Source organism: Trichomycterus rosablanca, chromosome 16 (genome assembly GCF_030014385.1).
Source record: "Trichomycterus rosablanca isolate fTriRos1 chromosome 16, fTriRos1.hap1, whole genome shotgun sequence".
Classification (NCBI taxonomy): Eukaryota; Metazoa; Chordata; class Actinopteri; order Siluriformes; family Trichomycteridae; genus Trichomycterus; species Trichomycterus rosablanca.
Window position 1 is genome coordinate 4675991 of NC_086003.1, and position 24896 is coordinate 4700886.

General features: G+C 42.9%; 2 protein-coding genes across 3 annotated transcripts in view; both read left to right on the forward strand.

The window, feature by feature from the left end:
* ehmt1b (euchromatic histone-lysine N-methyltransferase 1b) overlaps positions 1-15642 on the forward strand; it is a 37575-nt gene extending 21933 nt beyond the window's left edge. The window contains exons 10-28 of one of the 2 annotated variants that reach the window (XM_063011082.1): positions 98-247; positions 741-886; positions 996-1139; positions 1629-1855; positions 2234-2434; positions 3034-3116; positions 3209-3315; positions 3434-3556; positions 3938-4039; positions 4375-4479; positions 4603-4757; positions 5607-5774; positions 6478-6622; positions 6726-6803; positions 7401-7516; positions 8205-8291; positions 9141-9219; positions 10787-10962; positions 11943-15642. In XM_063011082.1, the coding sequence (XP_062867152.1) occupies positions 98-247; positions 741-886; positions 996-1139; positions 1629-1855; positions 2234-2434; positions 3034-3116; positions 3209-3315; positions 3434-3556; positions 3938-4039; positions 4375-4479; positions 4603-4757; positions 5607-5774; positions 6478-6622; positions 6726-6803; positions 7401-7516; positions 8205-8291; positions 9141-9219; positions 10787-10962; positions 11943-12129 (2579 nt within the window). In that variant the 3' untranslated portion in view covers positions 12130-15642. The remainder of the gene's footprint in view (positions 1-97; positions 248-740; positions 887-995; positions 1140-1628; positions 1856-2233; positions 2435-3033; positions 3117-3208; positions 3316-3433; positions 3557-3937; positions 4040-4374; positions 4480-4602; positions 4758-5606; positions 5775-6477; positions 6623-6725; positions 6804-7400; positions 7517-8204; positions 8292-9140; positions 9220-10786; positions 10963-11942) is intronic. The other variant, XM_063011083.1, reaches the window with a different exon arrangement.
* A 7231-nt stretch (positions 15643-22873) lies between these two features.
* cacna1bb (calcium channel, voltage-dependent, N type, alpha 1B subunit, b) overlaps positions 22874-24896 on the forward strand; it is a 120212-nt gene continuing 118189 nt past the window's right edge. The window contains exon 1 of the mRNA XM_063011264.1: positions 22874-23217. Within this exon, the coding sequence (XP_062867334.1) occupies positions 22952-23217 (266 nt within the window). The 5' untranslated portion in view covers positions 22874-22951. The remainder of the gene's footprint in view (positions 23218-24896) is intronic.

A 24896-nucleotide genomic window follows, 5' to 3' on the forward strand; every position in this document is an offset into this window, starting at 1 on the left:
AGTCCGCTGCTGCTCGCACTGTCAAACAGATCTGTCACATCTGATGTCCAGTACTTGTCGTGACCTCTTGTTTATTTCCCTGATCCTTCTCCTGTAGATCTGGCTACCCAGACACAGTTAGAGGATCAGGGTCCAGCCCAAACTCCACCAGCTCCCTCTGCTGAACAGGACAAAGAGTACACCGAGGTGCCATTAGAATCACTCAACCTGAAGGCCCAGGATGCTTTGCTGAACACAGACAACACAGGTAAGAGTGGCTGTTAAATTTTACATCTCAGTTTGAATCTAAGTGATGGGGCTCAATGAATCAGACCCACTGCAACCCTGACCAAGATAAAATGGTGGCAAACAGACAATGAATAAATGAATGAGTTTGATCTAGGCAGGGCACAATTGGCTGTGCCTGCACAGAAATCTCAGCAGTTCGGCAGTTAAGGTGCTGGACTATAAATTAAAAGGCTGTCACTTCAAGCCCCATCATCACCTAATTGCCTTTGTTGGACCTCTGAACCCAAAGCCCTCAATCCTAAATTACTTCCATTGTATTCGGTCACATTTCTTAAGGTGTTTCCTTAACTTACAAAGCAGTTGATTTAATATAAGAAAGGATGTACAACGATAAGCAACAATATATAGTTGTTTTAAGGGGGTGACATGAGAGGGAAGCCTAAAGGGGGTGTATTTGTTTGGGTTTTTAAACAGTTTTTGTTTAAAACAAACCCATGGTTTGTGTTGTGCAGAAGCATCAGGCACAGCGGACACTTTAGAAGTAGACATGGGGCAGGAGCTCCCCCTCTGTAGCTGCCGTATAGAGACCCCCAAAAGCCGAGAAATCCTCACGTTGGCCGATAGAAAGTGCATGGCCACCGAGAGTGTCGATGGACAGGTGAGAGCACATACTTTTTAGTACGCGTGTGTGTGTGTGTGTGTGTGTGTATGGTCCTAATGGTTAACGAATATAATTTCTTATGCTGTGAACACATTACCACGTGTAGCTGAGTCGGTGTCAGAGTGCAGTGCTGAAGCATGAGATGATGAGGCCGTCGAACACCGTGCAGCTGTTGGTTCTATGCGAGGATCATCGTACAGGAATGATCAAACACCAGTGCTGTCCGGGCTGCGGCTACTTCTGCAGGGCGGTGAGTTTCCACCAGTTGAAATGAGCGCATTTAAATGCAATTTTCCACTTACCCCAAATGTTAGATTATCTGGTTGGCTGTGGATATTTAAGGTTTTACCACATGAAAGATGTTCTCACCAACCACATCTATGTTGAATGTTCATGGACCATTTTATAAGCTACACCAACCATATAGATCCTTAGCTGTGCATATACAGTTACTGACTGTAACATTTGGAATGGGGCCACCATGGGTGCAGCAGTGTTGTTGGCATTTCCAAATAAAATAGTGCTCCAACCAGATAGACATGAAATTCTCCAATTGTACAACTACAACTGCTAACAGACTCATAGTTGTGTTCCTAGGTTTAAACAGTATTTAAAATTCCAACAACACTACTGCACCTGATGAACAAATGCCAGTGCATTTTCTAATGTAATGTCAAGCTGGCTTGATTGTAGGTAGTGTCAATGTATCACTTATAGCATACACCTCTCTGGACTATAGGGAACGTTCATGGAGTGCCAGCCAGAGATCAACATCTCCCACCGTTTCCATCGACGCTGCGCATCAGTCCTGAAGGGCCAAAGTTTCTGTCCACACTGTGGTGAGGAGCTCAGCAAAGCCAAGGAGGTCACCATCGCCAAAGCTGACACTACCTCCACAGTGCCGCCAAGCCAGAGCTCCAGCGTTACGGGACTCTCAGAGGGCAAGGCTGACACTACGACTGAAGGGTATGGCTGCTTCATAACACAAGTCTGCTCTTCATAACATTGTTTAGCTCTTGCAAGAACCAAAGTGGGTACAGCTTGTGACAAAGTGCTGGGAAAAAGTTATTGCCCCCTTTCTCAGTCACTCTGGATGAATACAAAACATTTCTGTTTATGGCATTAAGCAGACGCTTTACTCAAACTTTCTTACTATTGGGATTGAGTGCAATGCCACAGATTGCTTAGGGCAATCAATAATCCAGTACCTTGCCTGCTGAGCTATAACACATGCAATAACAGTTGATATAACACATGAGGGACTATTGAGGCTAATGTAATAGTTTAACCTGACCAGCTTGAACTCAGTGTAAGCTTTGTAAACCTTTTGTCTTATTTGTATAGTTTTAGGCCATCTTGTCTCTCAGTACCTGCAGACAGTAAAGCAGACAGCACTTTACTTAGAACTCCTGAACCTGGGAATGCATTTGTAGTCACAGGAGTCAGCAGGCCAGGACCTGCGAGCACAGGACCTGGGGCTGGACTCACTCCAGCACCACCTAAGGAAACTCTGGAGACCATCCTGTTGGCACTGGATGCAGAGAAGTAAGAAGACAAACTGCACACACACACATTATAAGTCCAAAAGTATGTGGACATCACTTCTAATGATCAGTTCAGGTGTTAACAGGGGAATAAAATCAATTATATACTTTTTAACTTTGTGGTGACACTTTGGTAAGACCCATAAAGACATGGTTTGATGGATTTGGTGTGGAGGAACCACAGTGGCCTGCCTAGAGCTATGACCTTAACACGACCAAACACCTTTGAGATAAACTGTAATGGTAATTGTTTGCCTGGGCTTCTTGTCCAATGCCAGTCTCTGAACTCACAAATGCTTTGTTGACAGAATAAGGACAAATTTTCTAAGATGCATGCCAACATTTTGTGGAAAAGCTTTTTACAGAAGAGTAGAGCCTGTGTAGAGCCTGTGTAGTGTCAGGACTCATTTGTTAGGGTCGCTGATAAACCTGAGCTTAGTGTCTGCATACTTTTGGCCATAAAGTGCATCGAAGTAAAACTAAGAAATGCAACTAAATAATTTTAAACATTATTTTCTTGGTGACCATTAAAGGGTTAAAGAGAAACTTGGCTAGAAATGTTTGCCTGTATTCAGCTGACATGTTTTTGCCCCCTTGCAGACCCAAGAAGCTTCGCTTTCATCCAAAACAGCTTTACATCTCAGCCAAGCAGGGCGAGCTACAGAAAGTCTTACTGATGCTGGGTAACACGCTTTCATCCTCACAGCCCAGACAGTCATCTGTGCTTTTCTTGCTGATCAATATTCTGATGCAGACGTTTTTCTTTCCCCCCCAGTGGATGGGATCGATCCTAACTTTAAGAATGAGAGCCAGAGCAAACGCACACCCCTCCATGTAGCAGCTGAGGCGGGACATCAGGAGATCTGCCACATGTTGGTCCAGGTAAACACTGATGTATGATCTACCTTAGAAGTCAAAACACGTATGTTAACTCCCCCCTCCCAAACCTGTTAAATGCGTCCCATGGTCCTGTGTTTATAATTTTGTATGGGCTTTTTAGGCCGGTGCTAACCTGGACATTTGTGATGAGGACCAGCGCACCCCTCTGATGGAGGCCTGTGAGAACAACCAGCTGGATACGGTGCGCTACCTACTGAGAGCTGGTGCCATCGTCTCCCATAAGGTACTCAAAATACACACTGACAACATTTTAGAATACAAACAACTACAAAGAAAACTTCACCTCTGATTTGAATGTTCTGATATTTTAGCAACCAAAATAAAAAAATAAAAACTTGACTCATTTTAGACTTCTGTGTTTAATTATAAAGATCAGTTGTCACCAATGTAAAAAAAAATGGTATGCCCACCAAATCTGCTGTGGCAACCCCTAAATACGGAAGCAACCAAAAGAAAACAAAAAAAGAAAAAATCTGGTATCTTTAAAAATACAGCAAAAATAGTGTTCAAGATTAGCCAGCTTGCTATTATGGAAAACATGAATCATGTGTATAGATTTTGTAACTATTTTAGTAATTTGATTGAAATCTTTTTGTTCTTTTAGGATGCTGAGGGCTCTTCGTGTCTCCATCTTGCTGCTAAGGCTGGACATTTTGCAATTGTAGAGCACCTGCTGTCTACAGCCGTTACAGACATTAACTGTCAGGTAAATGGGGTTTAATTGTGCACATTTGCTATTAGAGTATATAAGATATTTTTAATGGACTTCCTCCATTCTCCTTTCATCAGTGATAAGTACAACCTGCTTAACATGTCCCTGTATGTGTTAGGATGCGTTTCATGGAAGTAATCGTACATTGGGGCATGCACATGATAATACAAGTAATAATAAATGATGAGATTTAGTGCACCATAATCAGTGCACATGTCAAGGTTTTATGACAAAAAAAATCGGATTCACAGTTAGATCTGGGATTGTTCTTAAATAAAGGCTGTTATGTTACCTGGAGAATCTAGCATCTTTATTTTTGTTTTTTACAGGATGATGGTGGCTGGACAGCAATGATTTGGGCAACGGAGTACAAACATGTAGATCTAGTCAAGCTGCTGCTGTCTAAAGGTGCTGACGCCAACATCAGAGACAAGGTCCGTGTGGTTTTCATTACAACAGTCTGACTAGTCCAGTCGACTACTGAAATCTTGCATCTTGAGCCTAAGTTCATCAGTTGTTATTGTGAGACGTTATTTAGTGGTGTTTCATCTTCTCAGGAGGAGAACATTTGTTTGCACTGGGCAGCGTTCTCTGGCTGTGTGGAGATTGCTGATATTTTGCTGAATGCCAGATGTGACCTCAATGTGGTCAACGTGCATGGAGACTCTCCACTGCACATCGCATCACGGGAGAACCGGTTAGAATGTGTCACGTGAGTAACACATAATTGAACGTTTTTGTGTCTACTTTAATTTCTCTGCAATATCCAGGGCAACGAAAAAGCAGACAACCTGGCAAAGAAAGCTGCAGAAAAACAGATTACCTGGTGCTATGTCCCACCCACTGATGCCCTTTACACAATCCGTTCACTTTGCAAAAACACATGGCAAGAGGAATGGAATCGCAACACAGCCAACAAACTTTATGAAATCAAGCCACAACTTGACAGAACCCCTACCCATTATCCAATGAAGAGACACGACCAAACGGTTTTAACAAGATGCCGTATAGGACATTCAGCCTTGACGCACAGACACCTTCTCTTGGGGGAAGATGCGCCAAACTGCCAGTACTGTGGATCACAGTTATCAATAAAACATATCCTGACAGAATGCCAAGCCATCGACAATAGCAGAAAACATATTACAAAGACACTAATATGAAAGATCTTTTCCAACACAATAATCCACAAAAAATACTTAATTTCTTGAATTATCTAAAAATAAAAAACCAAATATAGTACATCAATTTTGATTTAACTTAAACTTGGTTTTTGAACCCACATATAATGCCATGTACATAGCCAAATTGAGCTGGAATTACAATAAACAAAAACAAACAAACTTTAAGTTCTCTAGGTTTTGAGTCAAATCATAGAAAGGTTTATTTTTAAGATAAAAATTGACATTTGATTAAATCAAAGGCATCCTCAAATATATGTTAATGAAAAGCATCTCTCAAAGGTAAATCTTACATTTAAAAACATAACCTCTGTTGACATGCACTAAGTGAGGAAAACCAAGCATGTGGCTTAATCACGGCTAAATTGTGCCATCTGCAGGTCGTTCTTGTTGCGAGGAGCAGATGCAAATTTGAAAAACCGGGAAGGAGACACCCCCCTGGAGTGCTGCAATCAGGGATCCAAGTTGTGGAACGCTCTACATGCCAACAGGAAGCAGAGAGAGGCCAGAGGTGAACAGTCCTCTTCAGGAGAAAAGCTTCTCAACAGGTACTCTTTACTTGCTCTTTGCTTTGTGTGACTTGCATTCAGCCAAAGTCAAAAGTGTACAAATACTTATGATTGACTTGTACGTCACAGTGATTGAAACGTACTGTTCAAGAATTTGTGCTGCATCAACCTGATGGTGTAGAAGATTCTACAATGTCATTTAGCTTTGTGCCATGGCCTTTTAATTCCTTGTTAGTAGTTGTGACTGCCAGTATCTAGTGACTTCTAATGACCATATACATAGGTCTACAATTAAATCTATGGTATTTAGGGGACGCTTTTATTCATATAGACTAAATTTAATGAAAATAAATATGAATAAATTGGCACACTGAGATCTTAAGCTCTGATGTTTGAATCTCAGATCTGCTGTTGGCCAACCGGCTGCTTATGTCTTGGCTATGTCTGAAGGTGGGTGGGCTAAAGTGACTCCTGCTGCTAATTGCTGCTGCAATTATGACCTCTGCTGGTTGGTCGAAAAGAAGCAGTTGGTGACTGCACACGTCAAAAGAGGCGCACCTTGGGTACGCCCGACCTCGGTCAGGGGTCTGCAGCAGTAGAGGAGAGATACAACCACCAATAGATTGAGAGATAAAGCGAAAAATTGCATAAATATTTGATTTATTTGAATCTACAAATCTGATTCATCCCAACACTACATGCATATCTACTGGCATCTGAGATGTGATGTGCTGGTTTTCAGGGACATATCGCGGGGTTATGAAAGAGTACCTGTGCCATGTGTGAATGGTGTGGACACTGAACCATGCCCCAATGACTACAAATACGTGCCTGATAACTGCGTCACCTCCCCCATGAACATTGATAAAAACATCACACACTTGCAGGTAATTCAGCTCTATAACGTACGTTAGTGCACTTGTTGCTGCTGTGGCCTGTAATAGATTCTAATAGAATGTGAACTGTTTGTTTTTTTCCTCTTATTTACAGTATTGTGTTTGTAAAGAAGACTGCTCCTCAGCCAGCTGTATGTGCGGCCAGCTCAGTTTGCGCTGCTGGTATGACAAGGTATCGCAGACCGATCCATATTATTGTATTCATTTGTCTTATAGTCCTACTCAACTCACGGGAAAATGTGCTTAATATCACGGACCTCGTTTTTTCAAATATAACAGATTTCACGTCATTAAATAACACTCACACAATAAATTAAATTATAGAATAAATAGAAGCTACAATACACAGCACAGCCTACCTTAATTGATTAATATAAACATAGTTGAATGTAAAGGCTCCGTCTCAAGTACAAAAATACTCGGCCGTGCTTAGAGACGCCCTCATTCCTCTGTGTCCACAGAATTGATCAGAAGTTTTCCAAACTCAGTTACCCGGGTCGACTTTTTAGCAGCTTTCCACTTCGAACATCTTGGACATTTTTACTAAGCGATTGCTAACTGAATTGCCGTAGGAGTGCTAGGACCGCCTCATAGTGCAAATGAACAAGTAAACGTGAGGCACTTGAACGCTACATGAATGAAAAATGTTACACCGCTAGTAAACATGGTAGTGAATTAGGTAGTGCCTTAATTTATATATAGTAAACATGATCTCACCGCTGTACTGATTTACTGGTTTAAAAACGACGCCCTGTGTTCGGTCCTTCAGGAGAGTCGGCTGCTGCCGGAGTTCTGCTGCGAGGAGCCGCCTTTCATCTTCGAGTGCAACCATGCCTGCTCGTGCTGGAGGACCTGCAAAAACCGCGTCGTGCAAAATGGGTTACGGTAAGTCACTGAGCGCTTTATTAGGCACACCTGAGTTTTTAGGAGCCACACTTGCCATGCGGTGGCACGGTGACTCGGTGGGTAGCATTGTCGCTTCACAGCAAGAAGGTCCTGGGTTCGATTCCCAGGTAGAGTGGTTCGGGTCTGTGTGTAGTCTGCATGTTCTTCCCGTGTCTGCGAAGGTTTCCTCCGGGAGCTCCGATTTCCTCCCACAGTCCAAAGATGTGAACTGGAGATACAAAATTGTCCAAAAACTTGAACTGATGAATCTTGTGTAAGCAGTAACTATCTGTCCTGTCATGAATGTAAACAAAGAGTATAAAACATAACATTAAAATTTTAGTAAATAAATTAAATGCTGTGAACTTAGAAGTATACAAGTACTGACTGTAGCCCATCTGTTGCTCTGTCCACTTTGACATTAAACTGTGTCCTATTTATCAATTGATTGGAACTCCCATAGGACTTCTACTATCCAGATGTTATTTGGGTGGTGGACAAAGTGTTCAGAGCAACAGATGGGCTACTGTCAGTGCTTGTTTATCTGCATAGTTCATCTGTATGGCAGGTGTAGCTTTTTAAGTGTAGTTTATATAATAAACCTAGATACCAGCAGCAGTCATAGATTATAGTCATTTTCTCTTTGTATCTTTTACTGTGTGTTCCACTGAATTTGTTCTGTTCTCAGGATTAGGTTGCAGCTCTTCAGGACTCAGAAGATGGGCTGGGGAGTTCGGACCTTACAGGACATCCCTCAAGGAACCTTTGTCTGCGAGTAAGCCTCACCTGTGTCGGTTTCTGTGTTATTTAATTAAAGTTAATACAGAGTTCTATGAGGTGAGGAACTAAGGAAAAGGAAAGGACTAAGGAAAGAAGGAGAGGAGGGCTAAAGAAGGGGTTTATGGATGCGGTGATGGAGGCCATGCAGACGCTTGGTGAGACCCAGGAGGATGTTCAGGTCAGGGCAGTTTGGGTTCATTTCCACAAGGCCACCATCTCCAAAACGGACACAGTTTGCCGTGTGTGATTAATCGAAGGCTGGCTGGGAAGGACAGGACTAGTAATTATAAGGTCAACTGGAGTTGTTCAAGCTCCGCATCTGCCAGGTTGCCACTGTTGGACCCCTGAGCAAGGCCCTTAGCCAAGGGCAATTGCTTGTACGGTCTCAGTTGGAAGTCACTTTGGATAAGGGTGTCTGCTAACTGCTGAAAATGTAAATGAAGGAGTAGCCTGGCACGGACCTCAGATTGTGTGGGTGTTGTGCGTCCGGCAGATGGTGCCAGAGTGCGCAGGGAAATTAATTATGTTCTGATTGGTACAGTAGGCGTTCAGGTGGCACAGTGGTCTATTATGCTGTCAGCTATCTGCCGGCCACGTGTCTACACAGACTTGTATATGTCTGGGTGACTGTGTGATGGTGAAATCCCAGTGGAACGGGACCTGGTACAACCCTAACAGGATGAAGTGATTGATTAAAATGAAAAAAAGGGGGCGGGGTTTGGATGAGGGAATAGGTTTGTTGTCTCCGGATCAGTTTCAGATGCACTCAGCAATAAATTTGGCTTGCGCTTCTGCCTGGTGGTTTGTGCCCACACTGCTGACTGTTGTGTCCTCTTTCCTACAGATACGTGGGGGAAATCATCTCCGACGCAGAAGCAGATGTCAGAGAAAATGATTCCTACCTGTTCAGCCTGGACAGCAAGGTAGAGTCAGACTAAAAATAATCTATCTCATAATGCCATGTAGTCTCTGTTGTATGTTGGTGAAGAGCGTTAAGAGATCTGTTGTCTCCCAGGCTGGATTCACAATTTATATACACTATGTGGCCAAAATTAAATGGACACCCTTTACAATTATTCATTTTAGGTATTTTAACCGCAACTATTACTAACCAGTGTATAGAATCAATGATATAAACAAACTACATGCTTCTGATATTGCGACAACAGTTAAAAAAAAAATTATTTAAGCGCGTCCAATTGCCCGATTGCGTCATGCTTCCTCTCCACCAATGCTGATCCCTGCTCTGATTGAGGAGAACGAAGCTAACCCACGCCCCCTCCGACACGTGGCAGCATGCCGTATGCGTCTTATCACCTACACTTTGACGAGTGCAGTGCAGCTCAGCACTGTGTACGGAGAGACACACCCTGAGAGCACTCATGTCTCTGCAATCATCTCTGTGCAGGCGCCATCAATCAGCCAGCAGAGGTCGTAATTGCACCAGTCATGAGAGAGAGAGAGAGAGACCCCACCCGGCTTAGTCCAGGCCATATCTGAACAACAGGCCAATCGTTGTTCACGTGGCCGCTCAGCCTTAGCCGGCAGGCAGAGCTGAGATTCGATACGATGTATTCGAGATCCCAGCTCTGGTTCCAGCGTGCGTTTTTTTTACCGCTGCGCCACCTGAGCGGCCGCAACAACAGTTTAAGGAAGGCTCTTTCCTGTGTGAATGTGTGACTGTACAAATGGTTTGAAAGGCTTGGTGTGGAGAAACTTCAATGGCCTGCGCAAAGCCGCAATTTCAACTTAGTTAAACTATGTTGGCATGAATTAGAATGTCGATACCATCGATTCCCAGATAGGCCTTCTCGTCCACCTGCAGCGCCGTTTTGACTGAATGATCATGGATACACCCCATAATCTTGTAGAAAGCCTTCTCAGATGAGTGGATGCTTTTATAATATCAGTAGCATGTGGGCAGCTTCATTTTAATGCCCATGGTTTTGAAATTGGGTGTCCACATTATTCTGGACGCTTAGTGTATGTAGTAAGGACTTTTAATGAAAACACTATTTTATGCTTAAGGACATTGCATCGAATCAGCAGCTGCAGAATAATCCTCCTCATTCTCAACCAGTAGTTTGAATTAGGTTAAGCTTATTTATTTTGGCATCTTTTCCCTTCAACTATGACATAAAGCTTAAATTTTGCGGTGTAAATCCGCCAGCTGCACCTTTAACTGGATTCTGACAGGGAGTGTCAGCACTTACGGAGGACCACGCTCCTCTCTACGTATTCCTCCACTGCTCATCGTGCAGTGACCAGACAACAGATCTCTTCATCCAGCGTTTCCTCATTCAGACGTAGCAAGTTGTGTCTGTTGACGGCCTGCCCCGTTTTGGCGCCATCACTCAAAACAAAGCACTATAGTTCGACCACATAAAAGAAAACCCATCCTCATGCTTTCTGAAGCATGCCGAGGTAATATAAGTGTTGCTTCACGTGTCGCTCATCACATTCGAATGATCATGCTCCGTTTCGTTCCAGGTCGGCGACATGTACTGTATAGATGCCCGTTTCTATGGCAACATCAGCCGCTTCATAAACCACCACTGCGAGCCGAACCTCTTCCCCTGCCGGGTGTTCACCTCCCACCAGGACCTGCGCTTCCCCCACATCGCCTTCTTCGCCTGCAAGAACGTCAGCGCCGGCGACGAGCTGGGGTGAGCCGCGCCGCTAATCTGCAGTCGTTATAGAGCAATTAGGAGTAATGAAAAGTGGCGGGATGTGGATGATGATCACGACAGTAGATGCTGTTGCCTGTCAACGTTTATTCCTCGTCCGCTTATTCTTATCTGTATTGTAGACATGGATTTGGGGACATAGAGGTGGGGGCCCAAAATATTAAAAACGTCACAAAATGAGCTAGCTCATCTTTAAATCATAATCATAGACAATCAGCTGCACAGTTCATTTAGTTTAGGATTGATGGTTATTTTTTAGCACGTATAATTAAGGTATAATAATTAGCTACTTAATTCACGGAAAAAAATGTGCTTAATTTTACGGACCTTGTTTTTCAAAGAGTTTTGACACGCCCCCCTCGACATCCACAGAATTAGTTGGTAGTTTTCCATACTCATTTACCCAAGTCGTGTTTTTAGCTGCTTTATTTTTCCACATTTTGGACATTTTGACTAATCGATTGCTAACTAAATTGCTGTAGGATTACTAGTGTAACAGACTTTTCTGTGCTGTAGTGTGCCGATAATGTTTGATGTGTGTGTTTACGTATTGGGTGCGTTTTGTCCCTTTGGGGATTCCATAATCAATGGAAAAGTGTGCTTCTCTACACACGTGATCATCTCTGTGTAGTCTGTGCTGCGCCTCAAAAGAACAAGCCAGTAAAGTATCAAGCTCCTGACCGTTTGTCAATGGACAGTTTATTTCTTACTTTATAAACTCGGCAAACTCTGAACACACTCGGTTACATCAGGACCGCCTCACAGTGCAAATTAACCAGTAGACGTGAGGCACATACTTAACTAAACACAAACCTTACATTTTGAATTTCACAGCAAATTACATGTTACACGGGAAACGTCTCATTTCACGGTCCGTGACACGATTAGGGAGGGCCTTACTTATTATCTAGAAAGCCATAATGTATTGCCCTGACCTTTATTTCTTTTTGCTTATCCAGGTTTGACTACGGCGAACATTTCTGGGACGTAAAGGGCAAACTTTTCAGCTGCCAGTGCGGCTCGTCTAAGTGTAAGCACTCGGCGGCGGCGATCGCCCAGCGGCAGGCGGACAGCACACCGGGGGAGCAGCACGTCAGCGCCGTGCCGGACACCAGCTCATCCGCCATACCACCCAGCCCAAGCTGAGCCTCACTGTCCTCCTGCCTCATCCTCACCAGCACACCCTCGTACACACATACAGACACACTGCAGCAGCTCGGACCGACAACACTCGGTGGAACTCATGCCGGCTGCAGATGAAAGCTGAAGGCACGTTGACTTTTTCGATCGAAGAAAACAAAGACATGAACGTGTTGGACCATTAAGAATGATTTCTCGTACTGGTTCTGGTTTGCTATTTACAACTACAGGCTGGAGCGTGACTGGCAGGATTTTGAATCGTCAAGAACATACAGAGGTTTATGGTTTCATTTACTGTTCTTTTCTCACAGCCAGTGTCCAGCCAGTGTCGCAATGCAGATCCAGATGTTTACCCTTTTTAGCAGAAGGGTTTTTTTTGGAAGGGGGGGGGTCAGACTGCCATTTATGCCATTTCTGCATTTATGATGGAAAAAAATTACTGTCTTTTTGTTATAAATGTGACAGCATAGACAGTTACACCCGCAAGAAAGTTTGTGAACCCTTTGGAACGTCCTGCATACGTCCATAATTGAGACAGTCAATCTGACAAGTGGGTACCGCACAGCACCAGGGTTGTGGACACTGCCACTGTGTTTTCTGGTTGCACAGGACCCACTGTGACCCTGACCAGGATTATGAGTTATAAATTATGACTTATGTCTATGATTATGAGATAAAAATGAAGAAAAAGGTTTACAACATGTGATCCAAAACGACTCATAATAGTGACTGAATAAGTAACAGTGCAGTAACAGCGCTGGCAATTAAGGGTGAAGGGCCTTCCTTACTCAGGGGTCCAAAAGTGGTGACTTGGCATTTTACCATTTACATTTTAACAATGCTGACAGTAGACCCTCAGGAAACATCCTAAAAATATGCAAATATGAAGTGGTTGCTCTAAATTGCCCCCTAGTGGTTGAGTCGAATAAGTAAATAAGTATATTGTCAGGCGTACGTCCATAACGGAGATGGTCAATCTGACAAGTGGGTATCGCACAGCACCAGGGTTGTGGACACTTTGCCACTGTGTTTTCTGGTTGAACAGGACCCACTGTGACCCTGACCAGGATTATGAGTTATAAATTATGACTTATGACTATGATTATGAGATAAAAATGACATGGGGAGAAAAAGGTTTACAACATGTGATCCAAAGTGACTCGTAATAGTGACTGAATAAGTAACAGTGCAGTAACAGCGCTGGCAATCAAAGGTTAAGGCCCTCACTTACTCAGGGGTCCAAAAGTGGCAACTTGGCATTTTACCATTGACATTCTAACATTGCTAACACTAGACCCTCAGGAAATACCTTGTTCCCACGTCCTAAAATATGCAAATGTGAATTGCTTGCTCTAAATTGCCCCCTAGTGGCTGAGTTGTTAAATAAGTAAATAAGTATATTGTCTTGTGTACGGTCATGCAGCAGGTTAAGTGGGTACCACACAGCACCACTGTGTTTTCTGGTTAAACAGGACCCACTGTGACCCTGACCAGGATTAAGAGTTTGATGAAATTGACATGTAGCAGACGCTGTGATCCAAAGCGACTCATAATAATGACTGAATACGTAACAGTGCAGGCAATTAAAGGTTAAGGTTACTTACTTACTCAGGGGTCCAAAAGTGGCAACTTGGCATTTTACCATTTACATTTCTGACACTAGACCCTCAGGAAATACCTTATTCCTACATCCTAAAAATATGCAGATGTGAATTGCTTGCTCTAAATTGCCCCCTAGTGGTCGAGTCATTGAATAAGTAATAAGTATGTAGTCCTGCGACCCTGATCGGGATGAATCCGTTATCGAAGATGATAATTGTTTAATGTTGTCATTGAAAATACCGTTTAAGTAAAACAGTCCAGGCTGGAAAATGTATTTAAAGTCTTGTACATCGTAACCAGTCGATGTTTTTTCTTAATTAGTCTTGCACAACTGTGAGGAGGACGGTTTGACCATTCTGGCGTCTCTCTTGGTCTGTTTTGGAAACTACTCCATTCTTGAATTACTGGTGTTGTGACTTTGAGACCTTAAAACCTCCCTAAAATGATGCATCCTCCACCGTACCTCACAGTTAAGACGAGGTTTTGGTTACATGCAATGCATTTCAAAGCACAGTTGGAAAATGTAGATTAAGAATCGGCAATTTCACTGATTATTACGCAACTCCAGTAATTTCAAAAGGTTCATAAACTTTTTTTTAGATGTATATTAATACAACGGTCATTCACTTGCTACCCAGTGCAATGTTTTACTGGTTTTGTTAACCAGTATGTGATTGTGTCATCACCATGACCATTACAAGAGTCCGGTTATCTGGTTCTGTTTCCATTGGTGCTGGATGTTTATTCATTTAGCCAGTGTTAAACTACATCTAATATCATCCACTGCTGTGAAACTGTAAACTGGTTTGGTTTTCCTGAGAGAACCTTTGGCTGCCCAGGTCAGGACCTCTGTGAGTGGACACTGCTTACATTTAAGGTCAAACGGTTACGTTCGCTTGTAAGGGTCGTGCATGTCATGGCAGTTTTGGGATTCCATTAAACTGGTCAGAATTAATCTTAATTAAATAAATACTCAATAAAATCACATTGCTCATGAAAAGCTGCTGGAACACTGGTGACTCCGTCCACAGTCAAGCAAGCTTTACATTGTCATGTTTTACAGACTTGTGTCTAAGGTTGTTGCTTCTTTCTTGCATGGCAACCTTGTGATGACACCATGATAATGTAAAGCTTGCTTGACTGTGAGCAGTTTCACCTGTAATCCTGCAGCCTCTTATTTTATTTCATGTCAAACAGGGTTCTTGGGGCTGAATATTCAATTCGACCAAATTGCCCCTTGTCAGAAGGCTTTTCTTTGTTTTTTATGAGTGCAAACTAGTCAAACTAGTCCTAAAGTGTTTATACGGGCACAGAGAAGTGATCAGCTGTAGTTAATCATTAATGATTGAAATTTTAAGACTGCCCATGACTTGCTCTTCCCTTACAAGTGTGTGTATTAGTCTTGACTTTAAGTGTACATACTTTACCCCAGCGTACTCCCCATCCCGAATTATCTTCACTCCCCCTCCCCTCAGAAACAACAATTCTTTTTTTCTACTTCATCATCATGTAAGAACTTTTAGCAGTTTGTTTAATAGACGACATGAAATCCAACTCCAGGACTTGATGACATTTGTAGTTGGATGGTATAAAAACTGAAAATGGTGCTGAAAGATTTTCTTTGGTTTTTATTTTTTTATTACTCTCGATGATGTAAAATAAGACGAACCAAGTGTTGCTTTCTGGTTTGTTTTTACACTTGCATTTTCTTTTCTAACGATAATTGTTTTATGAGTTACTGTAACGGTGTAGTTCCTCTCATTTTAAATGTTGCTAGTGTAGTCCTGTACTTTGTCCCGGTTCAGACATTTAGATCCAGAACCCTGCAATACATATGAAAAAAAACTGCTACGTTTCTCATCATGGTTGTATATTTTCTCCTTTTTCTTCAATAAATTTACTTCTAAAAAAGAAAAACATGGTTGGGACAATGAAATGAAATAATATATGGTTATATGATATGATTATATGATATGATTATAATGCCTCACTGGTGGAGCAGCGTTAAAATGTGCTACTTTGCTGTGTGCTATCTGCTCATCAGACGTCTACACAGACAATACTGGCTATGTTTAGGTTGGTGGGGTGGCATGGTCGAACAGCCAGGTGCACTTGTCAGTGGGTTGTGTCAGGAAGATCATCTGTAGTAAAAACTGTGCCAAATCAGGTATGCAGGTTTGATCTGCTTTAGAAAAATGGTGCTTTGGAAACCAGTCCATTCTTGAATTCTTGAGACCATAAAGCCTCCCTAAAATGATGAGTCATCCACCATACCTAATGTGGTTATGTGCAGTGCTTCTTGAAGCGTTTATGGAGGAAAAAATTGCGCACCACATTTTTAGAGGAGGTGTGTGTTAAATGCCTGTTTTCGTAAAATGCCTGTTTTCGTAAAATGGCTGTTTTCGTAAAATGCCTGTTTTCGCTCAGGTGGCGCAGCGGTAAAATACGCTAGTACACGAGAGCTGGGATTTGGAATACATCGTATCGAATCTCAGCTCTACCATCTAACTGGGCTGGACGGCTATATGAACAATGTTTGGCTGTTCATACGGGGTTAGGGAGCCAGATGGGGACCTCATAACTGATGCAATTACGACCTCTGCTGGCTGGTTGATAGTGTCTGCACAGAGTAGAGGAATAATGCTGATCAGGGTGTGGCTCTCAGTATACAGGACTGATTCGCATATGAACTAGGCTGGTGCAGGTGAAAAAATGCTGTCGGCTACTGCTCACGTATCGGAGGGAATGTGCGTCAGTTTGCTCTCCTCAATCGGGGTGGAGGTCAGCACCAGTAGAGAGGAAGCATAATGCAATTGGGTAAAAATTAGACACGCTAAAAATCGGGAGAAAAAGGGAGAAAATGCATTAAAAAAAATAAAAAAAAGCTGTAACAGTATATTGTCTAAGCAATTTAGGGGCCAACAGTGGCAACCTGGCAGTGGTGGGGCTTATACCAGCGACCTTTTGATTACTAGTCCAGTACCTTAACCACAAGGCTACAACTGCCCTCAAAGACTTTAAAGTGTTTCCATGGAAATTTAGTCCAAAGAGCTCTGGTCAGGCGGTGATGTTCCAACTGAAGTTCATACTGATTCTTCTTCTTTAACGTCAGACAGGTTTGACCATTCCTTTCTACCAAAGCCGCACAGATTTTTTTTCTCCGGTCTTGGTCATCTCAACGCTGGACTACTGCAACTCCTTCTTGGTAGGTCATCCCATGTCCAAAGTCCACTATCAGATCCCTGCAACTGATTCAAAATACAATCAACCTAAAAGCTGCGACATCACCCTAATGCTGGCTGCCTTGCCTACAAAGCCAAAAATGCAGCAGCCCCGACCTACCTAAGAGAACATGTCAAACCCCTCGGTATTTGAATGATTTCTGTATCTTTCTGAACTTTTTTGGTGATTATTAAAACTATGACAAAATTAAAACCAATCAACAAGCTTCTGGTTGGACCTTTGATGAATCTACTCGGTTAAATTTGTTGATTATCTGACATGGACTTGACTTTCCGGTATGGTTCACACGTTTCTGACAGGATTAAGATCAGAACTTTGGGAAGGCGTTTCAAAAGTACTATTTTAGCCGGATTTAGCTAAACGACTAGGCAGGAAGCGTCTCTAATTGTGCACCAGGCTTTGAGATGTTGTACAAACGATATGATTGTTGTTTTCCTGATTGTGAAGAGAAACTCGGATAGGCTGAGACTTTTACCGAGCAGGACAGGAAACTGCCCTTCCGCATTCCTCAGAGCCAGATCTGGATGCCCGGCCTCTTTATCTTCATTTTAGGGTGGCAAGTGTGAAGGTTGATAGCCGCCGGTGACTCTGGGGTGGTTTGATTCTGCACTATGGTTTAGAAGAAGAGAAAGAATGGCTGGAACAATGCAGAACTCTAGATGGATGGAGAGAAGATCTACTGTGGTTTACGGTAGGTTTAACCAGCAGCTGGTTACCATTAACTAAACTACACTACTGTATATGGACAGAAGTATTGGGACATTCCTTCTTTTTTTCTACAATTTTTTTTTTTATTATAGTGTTTCAGCCAGAGCAGTTTCTAACAGGTGTAATAAATCAAATATATGAAGGAAAGTATGTTCAACCAACTTTGCAGCTACAGTTTAGGGAAGGTCATTTCTTGTTCCAGCATGACTGTGGCCCCTGTGCACAAAGGAAGCTCTATAAAGACACAAATAAAAGCTCGGTTTAAAAGAAACTCTAGTGGCAGCACAGAGTTTTTAATACAAGGTTATGGTCAGGTGTCCAAATACTTTTAGCCATATGGTATATTAAGATAAAGTTAAAAATACCCCCCACATCAACTTCTGTTATCAATTTGGTGGGGTAGAAAGTTCCATAATGTCTTTAAGGACTGCTGTCTTCACATAAATAGGGCTAGTTTGACATCAGCCATTATAGCGTACATGGAACAGTGGTTGATATGAGTGACAGACAGGAGCATTTTGTTTATTTGTCAGAACCACAAGGGGGAATCAAAGGGGGTAGCAGAGAACTGGACAAAACAAATCTCAGGTTTGAGTCTCAATGGCGCAACTGCCAATGCCTGAGAGAGGGAAGGTCAGATAGGGGTTCTGCTCGTCATAGCTGCAACAGCACCTCCTGCTGTCTGGTTGAGATGTCACTAGTAGTGGAAGCAAATATGGCATTGGGTGTGAATGCCTGTATTATCAATTTGGTGGGGTAGAAAGTTCCATAATGTCTTTCAGGACTGCTGTCTTCACATAAATAGGGCTAGTGTACATGGAACAGTGGTTGCTTTCGTGAACTTAGCTAAGACTGAGAGGTTTTCTTATGCATCTTCCTGGATGGGTTGTGGCTTAATCGCTCATGTAGTTTGCTCATCTTATCATTTAAGCTGTCCGCTCGGTTACATTTGGAATGTGGCGGATGCTGACGCTGGGGGCGGAGTACAGCTCCTGGGCTCAGTCCCCCGAGCTCTCGGACAGACAGAAGAAAAGGAGGGCGGCGGTGGTAGACCTCACTGAGCCCGATGAAACGAGTGAAGATCTTCAGAGCACAGATCCGACCAGCAGCTACGATGCTGTCATTGACATGGAGAGGCCAACAGACCTGACGGCGACCAACATCATCAGCACCCATGAAGCACTCCATGAGGACGTTTTACCCTGGTGTAACAGGTACGTGGTAGCAGGAACCAGTGACCCAAACATTTATTCATTTATTAATCATCATCTGTAACAGCTTTATTCTAATCTTGGTACCACCCAGGTACAAGGCTGGAATATCTGAAGAGGGCACCAATCTATTACAGGGGTCAGAAGTGAGGTTTGAACCCTGCGTGGCACCAACAGCAACAGCCTTGTCATATCACTACCCATATGAATGATGTGCTTTGACGACCTCTGTTGGCTGCACAACCTCACTGATTAAAAAAACAAAGCACCCTCTAATTTGGATCTCTGTTAGTTGCTCCATGTTTGAAATCATACTTGTCAAACTAGAAATAATTGGAGTTCTTTTGTAGCTAATATATACCGGTAATTACCAGTTGACCATAAAAAAATAACCTGATGGCGCAGTGGGATATTCCACTAGCATGCCAGCGCCGAGATCCTGAACTCCTCAGTTCGAAACTTGCCCACTGTGTCTGCTGGGAAGGATGACCGGACTATATGGGAGGGGTCATCAAACGCTGTGCAAAGACCCTGATCAGCAGATAGAGGCACCTGTGCAGAATGCATGGGGGAAAAAATAAGGGGTCCGCTAAGGACTGCACACGGGTCGGAGGAGGCGATCCCCCAGGAGCGGAAGACAGATTGACTACACTAAATTAGGAGAAAAATGGGAGAAAATGCATTAATACATTTGTAATAAATTTAAAGTCCACAGTCATGCATAACGATAGTGATAACTTGCAATACACCATTTCGCCGCTAGAGGGAACATCAGTTCAGAATGGAAAAAACCAAATGTTTGCACAGAGTGATCGACCTGTAGTTTAGATGAGACGTTTATCACTAAGTTTTTGTCCTTAAAGACACTAGAATCTATTCAGTACAGTGTCTCTAACTCCAGAGAGATGGGCGACACTGAATTACCCTATGGGTGAATGGGTGTGTGTGTGTGTTTGTGTATGTGTGTCTGCCCTGCGATGGACTGGCATCCCGTCCATGGTGTTGCTGTGTGCCTTGCACCCATTGAAAAGCTGGGATAGGCTCCAGCACCCCCCCATGACCATAATTGGATAAGCAAATAAGAAAATGAATGAATGTACGATTCAAGAAGGTGTCTAGCTGAAAGGACTAGCTCAAATAGTTAGCAACTAGACATACAAAACCCAGGATAACCAAACCAAATTCGTACTGCTGCATCTCCGTGACACCCAATAATCTTTTTCAGCATTTAATGAGCCAATAAACAATCAGGGCCAGTAAAAATGACTGAACAAAGCTATATGCGTGTTTATAATAGCTGCACAACATTCTAATTAACCGATCGTTCACTCCAACCTCCCCTAATTTCCAACGTGCCCAAAAGTGCTCAGCATCTCTCAGCACTGTGTCAAAATGAATAAGCTCCAGCAGCACCCTGATGATGCATCACACACCACACAAAAGCACTCTCGATTACTGACAGAGTGCAAACGGATGCCTGGCAGGCCGGAGAGACCAACGCCCCCTCTCTTCCGAAATAAGCGCTGACTTTTTTACCCCTTCGAGGCGGTAGTGGCTGGAGCGGTGTTAAAGGAACCGTCGACACTTGAACGTCAGTATGCTTCAGTATGTAAAGAAAGGTTAGTCTGGATAGTCTATAGATTGATCACTAATCACTGCAACAGTGACTCCTACTGTCTGGGCAGAAGAAAACAGCGGGAGTCGTGTGTATCTCCATACCTGAGGCTCTTTGTATTTTGTATAAATCATCTGGCTGGTGTACAGATGTATTATTGAGCATTACTGGCAGGCAAATTAATAATTTAAGCTTATTGGTGTGGATTTAGTCCCTGTAGATTTTGTCATATTGCAAAAAAATAAAAAATGTTATTGGATTGTGATGTGGAACCTCATCCAGGGTGTATTCCTGTCATGTGCACAGTGATCTACATGATCCTGATCTGGATTAAGTGAGTCCTGAGCTTGAGCAAATTGATATGAGTCAAGGCAGATGCATTTTGTTTGTTTGTCAGAACCACAAGGGGGAATCAAAGGGGGTAGCAGAGCACTGGACAAAACAAGTCTTAGGTTTGAGTCTCAATGGCGCAACTGCCGATGCCTGAGAGAGGGAAGGTCAAATAGGGGTTCTTCTCGTCATAGTTGCAACAGCACCTCCTGCTGTCTGGTTGAGGCGTCACTAGTAGTGAAAGCAAATATTTTACATTTACATTTTCTGCATTTAGCAGACGCCTTTATCCAAAGCGACTTACAGTTCTGTGACAGTTTGCGCAATTGAGAGTCAAGGGCCATGCTCAAGGGCCCAACAGTGGCATCTTAGCAGAGGTGGTGCTTGAACCAGCAACCTTTCGATTACTAGTCCAGTACCTTACCCGCTAGGATACAACTGCCCAAAATAAGTACATTTACATTTATATTTACATTTTCAGCATTTAGCAGACATGTTCATCCAAAGCGACTTACAGTACAGTTACAGTATACAGTCTGAGCAACTGCGGGTTAAGGGCCTTGCTCAAGGGTTCAACAGCAGCAACCTGGCAGTGGTGGGGCTTGAACCAGCAACCCTCTGATCACTGGTTCAGTACCCTAACCACCAGACTACAGCTGACATATGGCATGAAGAGTGAATGTGTGTACACTATACGGATCTCTGTGTGCCAAGAATTCACACGTGTTGGATGGGACGGGTTTGTGTCAATCCTCGACAAGTGTGGCAAAAAAGAATTTGTAATAGAGAATTGGAAATGACTAAATTGGGAGAAAATACTAAGAACCAACAGTTGATTATCAACATTTCTGCATTGACTTTTTCACAGTAGTAAAGCGTTTTATTTAAAACGGATTCATACTCTTTTAGGATTATACGAGCACGTCTGAGAGAATCAGACAGCAATCCAGACATAGGGAATTGGGTTTAGTCATCTCCTCTCTTGGCTAATCCATATTTAATGTATTCAGGGATGTACTTGCAGAAGATTCAGATTTTCTTCTGATGAATTGTGTTTTGCTCCCCCTTCTGCTCTACTTTTTCACAAGCTGTTGACAAATTTGGAGGCATAGCAGTGATTTTGAAGAACAGGTTATATAATGTTATACACCTGGTTGCAAACACTGCAGCAGAAACACCTGAACACAGTGATTAGCAAATGTGTCCACATACTTTTGGATCTATAGTGTATTTTATTCATGCATAATAATGGGGTTATGAGGTTATTTTATTTCCAGGGAGCAATACATAATGCCATGTTTACATTAGGACAGACAGGTCTTCTCTGCCCCCCCTGATCCTGACACCCCTGGATGAACCTTAGGTTTGTGACCACACCCACAGACGCACCCAACCAATCATGGTTGTTTTTTCATTAGCCTGCTTTGGGCGTTTTTTCTATATCAGTATCATAAAAGCTGATCATATGATCAGTGAAAAAAAATCATAACTGACTAAACTAGACCGAAATTGACTAAACAGGATCCTGCCAAGGTTGGTTAAACATGGGTCAGTTAGTGGACAGGAGCGGCGCGCTACAGCGGTCACATCGGCGGCGCGCATCTGTTTGGCAGCACTGGGAATAAACTGGACAGGTTTCTTTCATTGATCTTTTCTACACTTTTGATGAATTCGAATTATTTTTACAATATAATGCATATATGCTGTTTAGGTGATGTTTAGGATCTACCCTGTGGCACCAGCATGATGCGCTTTTTACCACGAATGACGCGCAGGCGAGGGTAATTACGTGCTGGTTCTGCGCGCACCCGGCGTGGATCAGCGTGATTTGGGGATGATGTGTGGCACGGATTGGACGCTGGCTGTCATTCTGTGTTTTGACGCGCGTTTTACGCGGATTACATTTGCGTGATAAGTTTCATCCTTTTCCATACTGGGGATAGAACAAGAGGCGACGGCGCACGGCGCAAATCACACCAAACCAAATCAAGAACCGGGCGGATTCCTCTTTCTTTTTTACCTCAGTGATGGAGATTCTGTGCTGTAGCGATCTCATGCACTATAATGCGTCCTGTGCTTGTTGATCGCCGCTCGGCTTTGACCTGTTGGATATACCCTCATGTCTATTAGGATGGCTCGTTTTGGGAACGATGTGCCGGCGCGTTATGGAGCTCCGCCGGGCGCGGGGAGAGCAGGAGCCCGGCCGGGAGGCGCACCGGGCGGCCAGAGGCTCTACAAGCAGTCGATGGCGCAAAGAGCCCGGACTATGGCTCTGTACAACCCCAAACAGACCAAGCAGAACTGCTTCACCGTTAACCGCTCCCTGTTCATCTTCAGCGAGGATAATGTGATCAGGAAATACGCCAAAAGGATCACAGAGTGGCCATATCCTACCTGGTTAAGCAAAGCTTGGTTTGGGGAAAGTTTACTAGCCTAGAAATAATGACCCGATCATTGAGCTTGTGCATTTTTTGGGGTTAATGGATTAGTGCAGTGGTACAAATGAAATAGGCAGGGGGTTAAAGAAATGCAAGCATTTATTAAACCTATTTATTACTTGTTTATTACACTGTAAGCTGAAATAACTGAATAACATCTCATTTTCAAACCTTCCCATAATCCTTTTTTAGATTTACATTTTCAGCATTTAGTAGATGCTTTTATTCAAAGCGACTTACAGTACTGCGGCAGTATATTGTCTAAGAAATGGAGGGTTAAGGGCCTTGCTCAAGGGCCCAACAGAGGCAGCCTGGCAGTGGTGGGGCTTTTGATTACTAGTCCAGTACCTTAACCTCTAAGCTACTGTCGTGTCTGTGTTAAGCCCCACCTTCTTTACAAATGTGTTCTACATCACCACTATGTACTATGATTTATGCATCATTTTGATACAGGGGTGTCATTCTATTACAGGGCATCACACTCACATCTTAAATGTGAAGCCAATGCACTTACAATGTTTATGCTACAATGTTTGGTAGTGGAAGGAATACTAATAAGGAGCGTTAATTATGTAATTGCTGTGTTTACGTTTATGCATGATAAGTAATTTATGGGAATTCCAATGAGGCATAGAGGTTAGTATGTGCCATACTGCAGCCAGGGTCCTGGGTCCTGGATTCCTGTGTCTCTGGGTGTTTCCTAAGGGCACATCGTTTTCCTTCCACCTTCTAAAAATCTTGCAGGAGGTTGATCAGCTGTTCGGAAGTGTGGATGAGGCCCTAATTTACACCCACTTGACCAAGCATGATCTGGACCTACATAAAGTGGGTAGTGAACATGTATAAATGGCATAAATTTATTAGGGATATTTTTACATTTAGAATAATAAATCACTTAATCCACATCTGGATCAGCTGGGTGATACAGGAATGGTACAGCTAAAGTCAGCCGTTAACACAAACTTGTAATGTCTGGCAGTCTTGGCATATTATTAAATTGTGCAACTATTGATTATGTGACTAATTAATAGAAACAAATCTTTCTTTGCCCAAATCTGCATTAATAAGAACTTCAGTTAGTAATTCAGTGGTGTTCTCCAAATTCCTTGTTTGTGATTGATTGACTACTGCTAGTGATTTCTTTGTGCCCACATAAATAAGGCTAGTGTGACTGCACCCAATAAGAAGTACATAAATCAATGGTGTTTGCCAAGGTCTGGAAAAAAAATCCAAACTGTCGCCTTATGTTGAAAAGAATCTGGGTCCAGATAGTCAGATTTAATCCAAGAACCACAAAACCGAAATGGTGACACTACTGTAAATACAAGGCGTCTTCATTTCTGAATCATATGTGCTGGTTTCCTTCATTCGTCACCACTTTTCACCCCTTCAGTAACAACCTGAATAAATATAGTATTTTAAATGCTTTCTAATAATAATAAAAAAAAACTAAAATGAAAACTAAATATTTAAATGTTCCTCCGTGCTCGGGGTGGACGCAGCCCTCACAGTAGCCTCTACAGGTGTACAGGTGAGGGCGTAGCCATGGTGATGGCAGGTCCGCAGGGTTTCGGTTGACGTGCTCTCGTGTGGTCGATTAGACGCCCGTCTACAGAAAGCAGCAAT